Source organism: Xenopus tropicalis, chromosome 3 (assembly GCF_000004195.4).
Source record: "Xenopus tropicalis strain Nigerian chromosome 3, UCB_Xtro_10.0, whole genome shotgun sequence".
Taxonomy (NCBI): domain Eukaryota; kingdom Metazoa; phylum Chordata; class Amphibia; order Anura; family Pipidae; genus Xenopus; species Xenopus tropicalis.
Window position 1 is genome coordinate 85,419,712 of NC_030679.2, and position 12,145 is coordinate 85,431,856.

The 12,145-nt window shown below is 34.9% G+C and overlaps 1 protein-coding gene across 1 annotated transcript in view; it reads right to left on the minus strand.

Moving 5' to 3' along the window:
* Window positions 1-1,418: 1,418 nt before the first annotated feature.
* plxna4 (plexin A4) overlaps window positions 1,419-12,145 on the minus strand; it is a 423,718-nt gene continuing 412,991 nt past the window's right edge. The window contains exons 30-32 of the mRNA XM_002931848.5: window positions 8,943-9,155; window positions 8,063-8,213; window positions 1,419-4,118 (exon numbers count right to left, since the gene is read on the minus strand). Coding sequence (XP_002931894.3) covers window positions 4,023-4,118; window positions 8,063-8,213; window positions 8,943-9,155 — 460 coding nt within the window. The 3' untranslated portion in view covers window positions 1,419-4,022. The remainder of the gene's footprint in view (window positions 4,119-8,062; window positions 8,214-8,942; window positions 9,156-12,145) is intronic.

Below are 12,145 nucleotides of genomic sequence, written 5' to 3' on the forward strand. Positions count from 1 at the left end.
TAAAACTGACCCCACTTACTGGCATATGAATTTCCTGCAAGTTCTCATGGGTTGCCGTGTCAGAAATACTTGTTTATAAATGGACTGTTTCTAGGTATGTACCACCTGACAATCTCTGGTACAAGCATTTGAGCCCACATACAAGTTCCTATACAAGTAAATAGGGTGGTTGTGGAAACTTCTCCACAGCATTTTACTTTAAAATTTACTCAAAGTACCCCAAATTACCCCCAGTGGGACTTTGTATCACTGGTACTATGGCTGTATTTGCAGAGCTGTGGGAGATGCTAGGTTTTCACTTGCATCTGTTTAGTACACTGGAAGAAACATTGGTTCTACTTAAAAATGAAGACACACTTTCTAGTTTGAAAATAGGACGTATGGTATTACAGGTATGGGATCCATTATCCAGAATTATGGGAAGGCCATCTGTCAGACTATTTTAATCAAATAATTCACATATTGAAAAATGATTTCCTTTTTCTCTGTAATGATAACAGTACTTGTACTTGATCCCAAACCAAGATACTATTAATCCTTATTGGACCCAAAACAATCCTGTTGGGTTTAATTAATGTAATGATTGTTTAGCAGACTTAAGGTATGGAGATCCAGATTACAGAAAGACCTCAGGCCCTGAGCATTCTGGATAACAGGTCCCATACCTGTACTATCAGTAGGAATTTGTGGCTTTACTTTTTTTTCTTTATTTTGCCTTTTTCTTAACATTTGCCAGAATATTTTCTGTAGCTGGTAAGGAACAGATTTGCTGATTTTGCCAAGTTACAAGAAGAATAACACCCCTTTGCTAATATCAGCCCTATCGTGCTCTGTACCTAATAAGAACAAATTCCTCTTTGTTTCTCAGCCTTTTGACAAAACTATTAAAATATTAAGTAAAATAATTTCTTGGGCAAGTTATTCTCTTCTGTAAGCTAAACTTAGTCTTCCTGTCTGTTATTTATATTAATGTAAAAGATAAATATTAGATTCTTTTAATAATCAAAAGATAGGTTAAAATCTTGGATTACAGCTGGATAAACTGCCCTAATTACATTTTACATTTATATCCCTTTTTAATACAATTGGCATTGTTATATATATATATATATATATATATATATATCACGAAAAGAAGTATTACTTTTAGAACCATAAATATACATGAATAAATATTTTTCCACATTGTAAATAATTATTCATACAATCTTTTCTGTACAGTAGGTTTCAATGGTCCACAAGAGGGAAAATAAGTCAAACATTTGTTTTTTAATCCTTCAATTACAGTTTAAAATTAGGACCTCCACCTTTGTAGACCTAAGCGGCCTTCTAGTTGTAAATGTATCATTAAAGGCAATTGGTTATTGGGTTTTAACATGGAAAACTATCCATGCAACTATCTGCAATGAATAGTGAGGTTTTTTTTTTTTTTAACATATCCTATCAAAGTCTTTGATAAAGTTTCCACCTTAACATAGATTATAGTCACATGACAAACCACTCAGATTTATGCTTTCAGGCAGACAAAAAAAGCTAAATAAAAACATACAAAAAAGAAAAATAGAAGGGTAAAAAGAAATATGAATGGGGAACACATCCACATCAGCAAGGCTTTAGTGTTTGCTCAGATTTAATAGTATTAACATGCGTTATTTTCAATAAAAAAAGCCATTTGAAAGCCATGTTATACCTGGAACTTTTGAGCAAAGGTTCTACACATCGACAGCACAACTCTGGCAGATTTCAAGACAAAGAGCTCAGAGTTACAAAACAAATTATAATAAGGGAGTCAGGCAACCAGCTTTAAACTCACAATGGTTCACATAGAAATTATACTTCCTATACAAACTTTTTTTACTTTGTTAGATCTGTAAGGTCATCAAATTTTTCTTGTTTATTTTTTGAAAAAAACAATAGGGAAAAAAATATACCATACAACCGTAAAATGAATATTGACTGTATCGCACTATGGGCTACCTAATATCATCCATTGTACAACTTTGCAAATCCTACTATTTATATCTGAGATGTGACATCTTAAAGTGAATATAGGAGAAGAGCACAGGTTGCACAAAGCTGGATGATTCTCATGACATTTACCCAGGTAAGAATGTGAACAAAGCATTTATATTAGGGCACTGCAGTGCCACCATAAACTTTGGTTTTGCCTACAGTTCTTTGACTATTCTCATTCTTTTACTTCTCCTCCTTCTTCCATGCTCATTATAGTTACTAACCATTCCAAAGAGTTCCAAAACAATTTGCTAATTTCAACTAATGATACATTCAAATAAGGTGCATGTGGGGCTTAAGTGCTTTTAACAAAAACACATAAAGCATTGGCTGTTTTGTAAAGATTTCCCATGTGTCCCATGTTCATATTCCAGTTTTGATGGAGATTGTAGTATTGTTGCTTTTAGATTTTTTTTCTTCTTCTTGGAGTTGCTAATGACATATTAAATTTATGAAAAACTTGAAGCATTTCATTTGCATGTTCTTGAGAAATGAGAAGTTGTGTATGCTTTGCATTTGTTTCATTAACACATGGAGTTTACATGTTCATTGTTAAAATACTGTGTTGATTTTGCAAGTTTAGAAAGAAAATCCCATGGTTAAAATGCTACCTTAAAAAGTATTATACTTGTTTTTAAAGTCTAGTGGCAGTATTTCCAAAAAGTCAGCTCTTATTGTTATTATTTTTCAGCAAGTGCCAGGATATATCCTTCGATCTGAATATCCAAATAAAAATTGTGCTGTATTTTCTTTTTTGCTGTTATGTTGTGCTCCTTTTCCATGCGTCGGCTACAAAATGCAAGTATCCGATTTTAATATTCCAAAACCTTGAGAACTACTGTCTTTTGGATATACAAAAAATGATGGGGTTTTATTCAGACATTAGTTATTCTCGAATTTAAGCAATTATCATTCATTTGTCCAGTTTGGGTACTTCAGAATCAAAGACCCAAAATGCTCAATAGTTAAAGTTACTCAATGGTATGCCGCAAGTTTAGTTCTCAATCATGGGCCTCTGCTTTTATCAGACTTTAAGGTGATCCTTTGAGTGATATCACTTTCCAAGCTTTCTTATATATTGTGATGTAGGAGATTTGGTGATCATAGTTTTACTTTCCATTTCTGGAGCATCCACCAGGACAGGAAAGAGTTTCTTGGCTTTGTACTTGGGTTTCCACTATATTGGTTGTAATGTTCCAAAACAATGCTCTATTTGTTCTGTCATAAACACTGAAGTACATTGGTGGTTCCTGAAACAAGATGCTAATATTCTCCCAAGTATGCATTAGCAGATCTTCAGATGGTAACTCATTCAAATTATTTGTTACTTTAGTATTATGTATCACTTTTGCCATAATGTGAGAATTTGAGTAGAATATCTGTCTCATTGGGAACACACCACATTTAAACCTATTTTTGCTGATAATTACTAAAATAATTAAAAACAAAGACATGAAAAAATACAACAATACAAAAAAATGTAACCTCTTACTCCTAACTGCCTCTGAGAGATTTAAGAATTTTACATGGTCTCATATTCATGCTCAACAATAATCCATTGTTTCACGAAGACAGACTTTGAAGTAATTTAATTTGGTTATCAAAAATGCCTTGTTCTGCCAAAGTAGGTATCCATTTTTAATTTGAATGCGTTACAATACAATAATACTGGGTTTATATTCCACCCCTACCAGTTTATGGTAAGCAGGAGGCTAAAAGCAGCACAGCAGATAAGACCTACTAGTTTCCCATACTGATAATGTGATCATTTCTCTGAGAGCAGTAGTCTTAACTAGAAAGTCTTTGTTTCCCAAAGGTAGTCCAACTGAATGTCCTCCTTTAATCCAAAGGATTTATTGTTTATCCATGAGGTTCATAGAAGGAAGAAGAGGAAGCAGATTAGGAGGCTCTGCATCCAGCTAATCGAAACTTGCACTTGGTAAAGATGACGATCTTGACTGAGGCACGGCTTGGTTTATCTCTCCCAGGGCAACCTGGAAAGATGGTTTTCAGCTGTCTATACTCATCAGGGCAATAACTTGTTCTAGTTTGTAGGCAAGTTTTTGCTTTCCAGCTTGGTCATCTTGATCAAGTGCTGTCAAAATCTGCAACAGAATATGTACAATATATTATTCAAAGACATAAACTTTTACTTCCAATAAAATATTCAATATTTTGTTAAAATACAGAAGACGTATTTATACGGATATCGGCTACATGTGCCTGCACCCATACACATTCCATTCATTCGGGTGCAGGCACAGGTAGGAGGCATATGGCGGTATTTTCGGCAAGTGTTTTTCATCTTGCCGAAAATATACGCCATACACCTGGTCTGACATTAGCCTTAAGTGATGCTACAGGATATAAAGTCAAAAATGATACACACTGAACCTACTGCAATTACATTATTCACAAAGACCCTGCAAGTAATTCTCCTAAAGAAGCTAAGAAGCTTTGTTCATCTATACATATATTCGCATACAGATGATGTGCTGCAATGTTACAAATGTATGTAGATATATTAGCTCCATCTGTATCCAAATGTTCATTAGCATTGCAGTTTTTAGCAGCATAGGTGTTTTTTTACGGTGAGAGCAGTGAGGCTGTGGAATGCCCCTCTGAGTGGTTTTGCAATGGCAGATTCTGTTAATGCCTTTAAGAGGGGCCTGGATGAGTTCTTGAACAAGCATAATATCCAAGGTTATTGTGATACTAAAATCTACAGTTAGTATTGATGTTTGTATATATATAGTTTATGTATGCGAGTGTATAGATAGGTCAGTATAGGTTTGTGTGTTCAGGGGTTTACTTGGAAGGGTTGAACTTGATGAACTTCACTATATAGCTATGTATCTGTAGCACAATGAAATGTGTGCACTTCTAAGATGTTTTACTGTATATTAAATAATAAAAGACACTAACATGGGTATGTAATAAGTCATAAAAAATATTTGGATTTCAAATTTGCACAAGCAAATTAATATAGCTTATGTAAACCCATGAACTATTTAGTGGCCACATCTGCAAGTTGGAAGGAAGGAAGATTGTGAGTTTATTAGTGATGAGCAAATTTTTTCCCCAGGCATGGATTTTGCAGCAAATTTCTGCATTTCACCATCAGTGAATTGTTTCGCAAAACTTCAGTGCAAATATGCAAGCTAAAACTTGTCAAGATCATGTAAAAGTCAACAGCAGTTGTCCCTTCCCTGGGGGATCATTCTTTGCTTCAAAAATTCAGATTTTTTACACTGTTTTTTTGTGTGAAAATTTAAAAAAGTAAAGTTTTTGGTGTGAGAATTTAAAAAATTAAAAAAAAAAGGCACAAGTTTCGTGACTTTTCTGCGACTCTTTCCCACACATACTTTTTAAGTGTCAGACATTCATGGAAATTTGATTTTTTAAAAAGAAAAAAATGAGAAAAGTCAGAGTTGTAGTAAATCTGACCCCAAGTATTCTATGCGGAATTAAAATTTGCAACGTCCGATGAAGAATATTACATTGCAAAAATACACTGAAATTACATTCTACTCATTATTTTCAATGAGTCTACCAACTTTTAAAAATATCTTGAAAAAAATTGCTTACATTTTGCCTAGGACACTCCCATTTTAGAATGGAAAATTTCATATGAGTTTTGTACTTAATTCATGAGTTTTAGCACAAAAAAGCAACAAAAACTCAAATCTGCCCCTCATTTGTATAATGTTGTTTCTAGTATGACTTTTATTACATTTTCCCCTAAACCCTTTATGAGAACATAATAAAATGTGAATTTAATACAGCTGTTACAAACCTGGAAACTGTGCACTGACCTAATATTTCAGCGAATGAAAGACTGCACGTTTTCAAACATTTTGCTGAAAGTTATTTTTGCGTCAACATAATATGCCAAAACAATTAAATATTACATTGCGGGTATACACTTATGCATAGTGTATTTCAAGGCCTGCTTAAAACTAACATATTAATGTTTTTTCAGAAATGAGTTTTATAACATACACTCCACACTGGAGCAAAGTTTTGCAATCTTTCTTCCACTGGTTTCGGCTGATAAATAATTTAGGTTCTCAAAAACTACATTAAATTTACTAGGAAAAATTGTTTAGACAAAGCAATATTTCTTCACATTGACCATATCCGTTAATGAGCAATTTATCTGACTTTTTTCTGATAAATTTTCCCCATCTAATGAAAAATATGCCATTGCTTATTATTTTGTGCATTTTGTTTACCATTTACAACTTTTTATACATTTCTCCCTTTAATAAATAAGATATACTGTTTCCTTACAAACTCAAAGAACAATGATCTATCCAAACAAACTACAGCTTGTAAATGGCTTTTGTACATGGCATTTAACTGGAATGCCAACTAGTCTATGAATACCTACAGTATTCCCCTGTGTGAATAGTCCATTAGCAAATCTGAGAATCAGTGGTTTTAAAACCATGAAATAATTTGATGCCCTCTAGTCTCACAACTATTTGCAGCAGCTCTGCTGGTATTCCAATACCCAGTCTACTGAAGCAGCTAATTCATTTCAGTATGGTTTTAATTAGAGTGAAGAATATCCTGCTAGATTTAAGTTGGTCTGGGCAATGAGACGCATCTTGCTATTAAAACGAAAAAACTTCTTAACACTTTAGGACTAAAACAAAGATGTGACTTTGCTAGTTTTATGGGGGAACAAAACATTGTTTGAGTCACTGAGTATCCAGAGGGTCATTACCATAACATATTCAATATGCATTATTGTCTCTGTAACTAGTACCTTTCAACAAAACATATTTCTAAACAAGCTCCATATGTTTCCTTAATTTCTATGTTGATATCTCTGTCTCCCCCAGATGTTCTCTGTCACTTGGCAATGCTTTGCTCATCACAGAACTGGCATCATTTCATAAGCCTGTCTCTTTTTTTAGAATCTATACTGAAATGTAAGAAACAACTCTACTTTATCGCTTAATTTGTAAAAATATGTTACATGTCACCTTAATTATGGTCACCATCATAAATAACTTGAAAATAAATAACAAAAATAAGGTTTTAGCCAATGTTTTTCTACAAACTCCCATCATACTTAGTCATCTCTAATGTGAGTTTTTATCTTTTTATTACTTAAAAGAAAAAACAGTGAAAGAAAAGCTTTGTTTGGCTTATGATTTAGTAAGTGTATGTGCAATAAAATATCCTTAAGTGAATGAGATTGCATTTTACATTACATAATTATCTTTAGTTATTAGTTACATGGCTCTTTCATTATTTTTAAATGACAATGTGTAAACATCATAAATGTGCCGCTTAGATGAAGTATCTAATTAGAATAACTTTCTAACTGCAGCAGCAGAAAACCTCTGTAAATGAGCCCAATAGCCAACTTCTGGTCTACGCACACAAATCAGAGGCTTGCCTAGCGATCAGTGACTTAACAAGTAAAACATGTTAAAAGCCATGGTTTTAGTTATTTTACTTGCAGTCATTTTCCTTTAAACATAAAGGTGTGGATCATAAAAGGGGGAAATAAAAGGATTCAGTGTATAGCATAATACAGTCATTGCGACAAAATGGAAATAAGTATTGTAGCAGGGTGTAACAATGTGGGGAGATGTTGCTGTATAATGATAAAGAGGAGTTTCTATGGAAACATACAGAATTCATGCGTTAGATAGTACAGTAAAGATTTCTACTTGAGAAGGTAATGCTTATAGCTCTTCATTAAAATAGGATTGTTTGGGCTTAATCGGTATATCCAATGCAACATAAAATTTGGTGCCTTCATACAAACAGAGACACAACACAATTAAAAAGTACTAAACTGTAATGCAGTTATCTATAGCGACCAATCAGGTATTTGTTTTCATTTTTCTACTTTGTAGTAAACTGATTCAATGGACAGCATGTTAAATCAGTCATAATATTCAGCACAGAATATTTCGGGTTTTTAAAACAGTAAGTTGTTTACATCGTACATTAGTAGACTGCCTCTAGCACCATATGAAAAGATTAATGAGCACATAGCATGTGTACTGCCATTTGAATATGTTACCTCTTCACTATATTTTCCGACATAGGAGTATATCTCTGAGAGCGCACTCATGGTGTTGAATTCATTCATGTGCATTCGAGATTGCTCAGCCAAATAAGCATTCATATCTTGGTCACTTATAGCCGGCATTTTGGCAATATCAGAATAGTACCTGCAGAAAGGAAATACAGCTTACTGTGAGATAGCAATATTTATAAAATGCATAAAAATAACATAATAGGAAATAAGCAAAACTGAAGATACATATTATATATTAAATGAAAACATCATGAAAGAATTACAATACCCAAACAATACCCCTTTAAATAAGCTGAACATCTCTTTGAATAAGTTTACTCTGTGTTGGCCAAAACATTAAATCTATTGGAGTTCTCTGTCCTTCATTGCATAAAAAGTTCCAGTAGGAGCGGACATCGTATAGGGAAAGAAATCAGTCACTGTCATAGGCATCTGTGCTCTTCTGTCAACTAGTTAATTAGACTTAGTCATTTACATATTTTATTCCTTCATTCTGACATTCTGTATGGCAAGAAAAAGCTACAGCATGATACATGATTTTATAATTAGGATTAAAAGAGTAATAGACTAAAATAGCTGACAGGTGTTCCATAAACATCTCAGTGGCACCTGCTGTGTTGGGAGATTTAACATAATGTTTAAATAGTGGACACTGACACAATTGTTATACCAGGTAACAGCCTTATTCTGCATGCCTAATAGGCTTCAGAATGGATCTACAATCAGTAGCCCTTCATATATTTCTCAGCAACACCTCCCTGAGTCCCCTGGTAAACTTTTGGGTTCCTACATCTGAAGAAAACACAGTTGCGATAAATATGACAGATATGCCGCAAATGGTTTATTTGGATGGATTACTTACCTTTCTACCCAGTTCTTATAACTGGGAATGTCCTTGGCATACAGAAGTTTGTTGGAAGGAGAGTCTTTTCCTAAACGGTGCTCTGAGGTTGAGCATGAGTCCATGAAAGTTTGTGCTACCACAGAAAGACAGGCATCCGTAATACTATTTTTATGTATGTCAAAGACAAATTGGGGATTTTTTATGACATTAACCCAAAATCTCAGCGGTAAGCTGTGGAAGATAGAACATGACAAAATATTATGCAATTATAGATAATGCTGGAAACTAGACAATATACCTGAGCAAATGACATTATATTCCTTCTGCATCAAACTCTAAAACATATTCCAACTGATTAGGCTAAAGCTGGCCATACACGCACCGAGAATATTGTACAAAACCCCGTTTCGTACGATATTCGGTGCGTGTATGGCAAGTCGGCGAGTCAACTGATATCGCAGGAGGCTGCTGATATCGGTCGACTCGCCGATCGGCCAGGTTAAAATATTTTGATCGGGCGCCATAGAAGGCGCCTGATCAAAATCTGCCGTCAGGGCTGAATCGGCAGAAGGAGGTAGAAATCCTATTGTTTCTACCTCCTTATCTGCCGTTTCAGCCCTGAACGGTTAGTGGCCAGTTGACTGATGGTTGCATGAAAGATCGGAAATCACCACGTGTGGCCACCTTTACTGTATTAGTTTATAGGTGTCAAGACAGCAATAGTACTAGATCTTATCTGGACTGCTTGGGATCTAGGGTTTTCCAGATAAGGGATCATTGTATAATGTGGATCACAATACCTTTAGTCTGCTGACATCATTCATATATTAAATAAACCAAATAGGATTGTTTTGCCACCAACATGGATTTATGTAGCTTAGTTACCATCAAGAACAAAATACTGATTTCTACAGGGAAAAAGCATAGGGAAAAAGGATTTAAAAAAAAAAAAAAAAAAAGGCTTATTGCTTAAAATTGACTTCGCAATTGTTTGGTTGCTGTGTCGTTATTGGCCAGCTCAGGTGTAAATTTGTCTAGTATTCCTAATTGAGCATGACATTATAGACAGTAAAAGTCAAAACTATTTCCTGTATTTATATACTGTAAATCTGACAGTGAACTAAAAGGAAGCATGGCTAAAAGATAGAAGTAAAGAGCCTCTGTCTATGTCAAGCAGTAATAAAATCTCAATCTTTACCAAATCCATAATAAAAAGTATCTTTTTTATGACACTTTCAGGTTAGACCTTAAAACATTTTAACTTTTACTTACGTATAGTATGGTCACTTCTATACAAATCCAGCCACAGATATCTCAATTGCTATGATTATGCTCTCATATCTCTTACTTTATATATCCATTAAATGAATGTACACCAACAATTAATTTATCCCTATAATAGCACTAACTGTATGTTTATAATTAATTTGTCAAGTACTTTAGCTACAAAACGAAGTTTGAAATTAGTAATTGAGTGTTCAGGATTCTATTTATGGGCCATCAAAAGGATCCACGACAGATATGTAAAATGTAAGATATCAGAACCACAAATAACATTAGGGTGGTGTGGTCTTCCTGTCTTTTGTGACACTGAGCTAGATCAGTACACAGCAGTGACACATCCACACAGCCTGGGCACCAATAAGTGCCTGACTAATGAAGCATTAGCATATTATTAACATTATCTGCGCTTTTAATCTCAAGCTGATTGCAGCCACTCAGGCTAAATGAGCAGGAGGTTTATTTAAAAAGAAGGTAGGAGGAGGGGGAGAGGAAATGAAGAAATGATCTCCTTGCAATCAGATTAAATTAACTTTGAGTCACTTCTTACAGACCTCATCATCAATGAGCCTGCCATGCTGACTTCACTGAAGCTGCTAGCACAAGGAAATGTATGTTGACATCCTCCATCACTTTTGAAGGTGGTTGTCTAAACCACTTCACAGTATTTATCATATTGCAAGATAGAAAATGATCAGGGCAGATCATGTATAACTGAATGCTCGATAGTAATCACCCAACTGAGTCTGATAAGTAGCCCATGTCCATAAACTGTTCCACAAATTAGTTTTGCAGTTACTGTACCATCCAAATGATGATAAAACCAAAGTCAGTTAAATTAAGTTTGACTTCCCTTCTAATAGATCACTTCTTTTTTCTGCATTTCATCCAGAAATATAATATTGCAAGGCATTTGCACCTGTATTTATACACTCTAAGTATAAAAGAGAAGAGGAAGAAATGTTACTGCTTCCTATCTATATACAGCAAGTAAGTCATTCCTCTAATTAGTATCAAAATTTTTATAGACCAATTATTCTTCTTCTTCAGTTTATCCACGGTTTTTACATCTTTTCTAACAGAATCTCCTCCTCATATGGCCACTGGCCAGCATTAGCAGAGATAGTTACATAGGGTTGAAAAAAGACCATTGTCCATCAAGTTCAACCCATCCGAGTAAACCCAGCACACAACCTATACTAACCAATCTATACACTCACATACATAAACTATATATATACAACCAGTAATACTAACTGTAGATATTAGTATCACAATAGCCTTGGATATTCTGCTTGTTCAAAAACTCATCCAGGCCCCTCTTAAAGGCATTAACAGAGTCTGCCATTACCACATCTCTAGGAAGGGCATTCCACAGCCTCACTGCCCTCACCGTGAAAAACCACCTACGCTGCTTCAAATGGAAGCTTCGTTCCTCTAATCTATAGGGGTGACCTCTGGTGCGCTGATTGTTTTTATGGAAAAAAAGAACATCCCCCAACTGCCTATAATCCCCTCTAATGTACTTGTACAGAGTAATCATGTCCCCTCGCAAGCGCCTCTTTTCCAGAGAAAACAACCTCGACAGTCTCACCTCATAATTTAACTCTTCCATCCCCTTAACCAGTTTAGTTGCACGTCTCTGCACTCTCTCCAGCTCATTAATATCCTTCTTAAGGACTGGAGCCCAAAACTGCACTGCATACTCAAGGTGAGGCCTTACCAGGGACCTATAAAGCGGCAAAAATATGTTCTCATCCCTTGAGTCAATGCCCTTTTTTATACAAGACAGCACTTTATTTGCTGTAGTAGCCACAGAATGACACTGCCTGGAATTAGACAACTTGTGATCTACAAAAACCCCTAGATCCTTCTCCATTAAGGATGCCCCCAACACACTACCATTCAGTAGATAGTTCGCGTTTATATTATTCCTACCA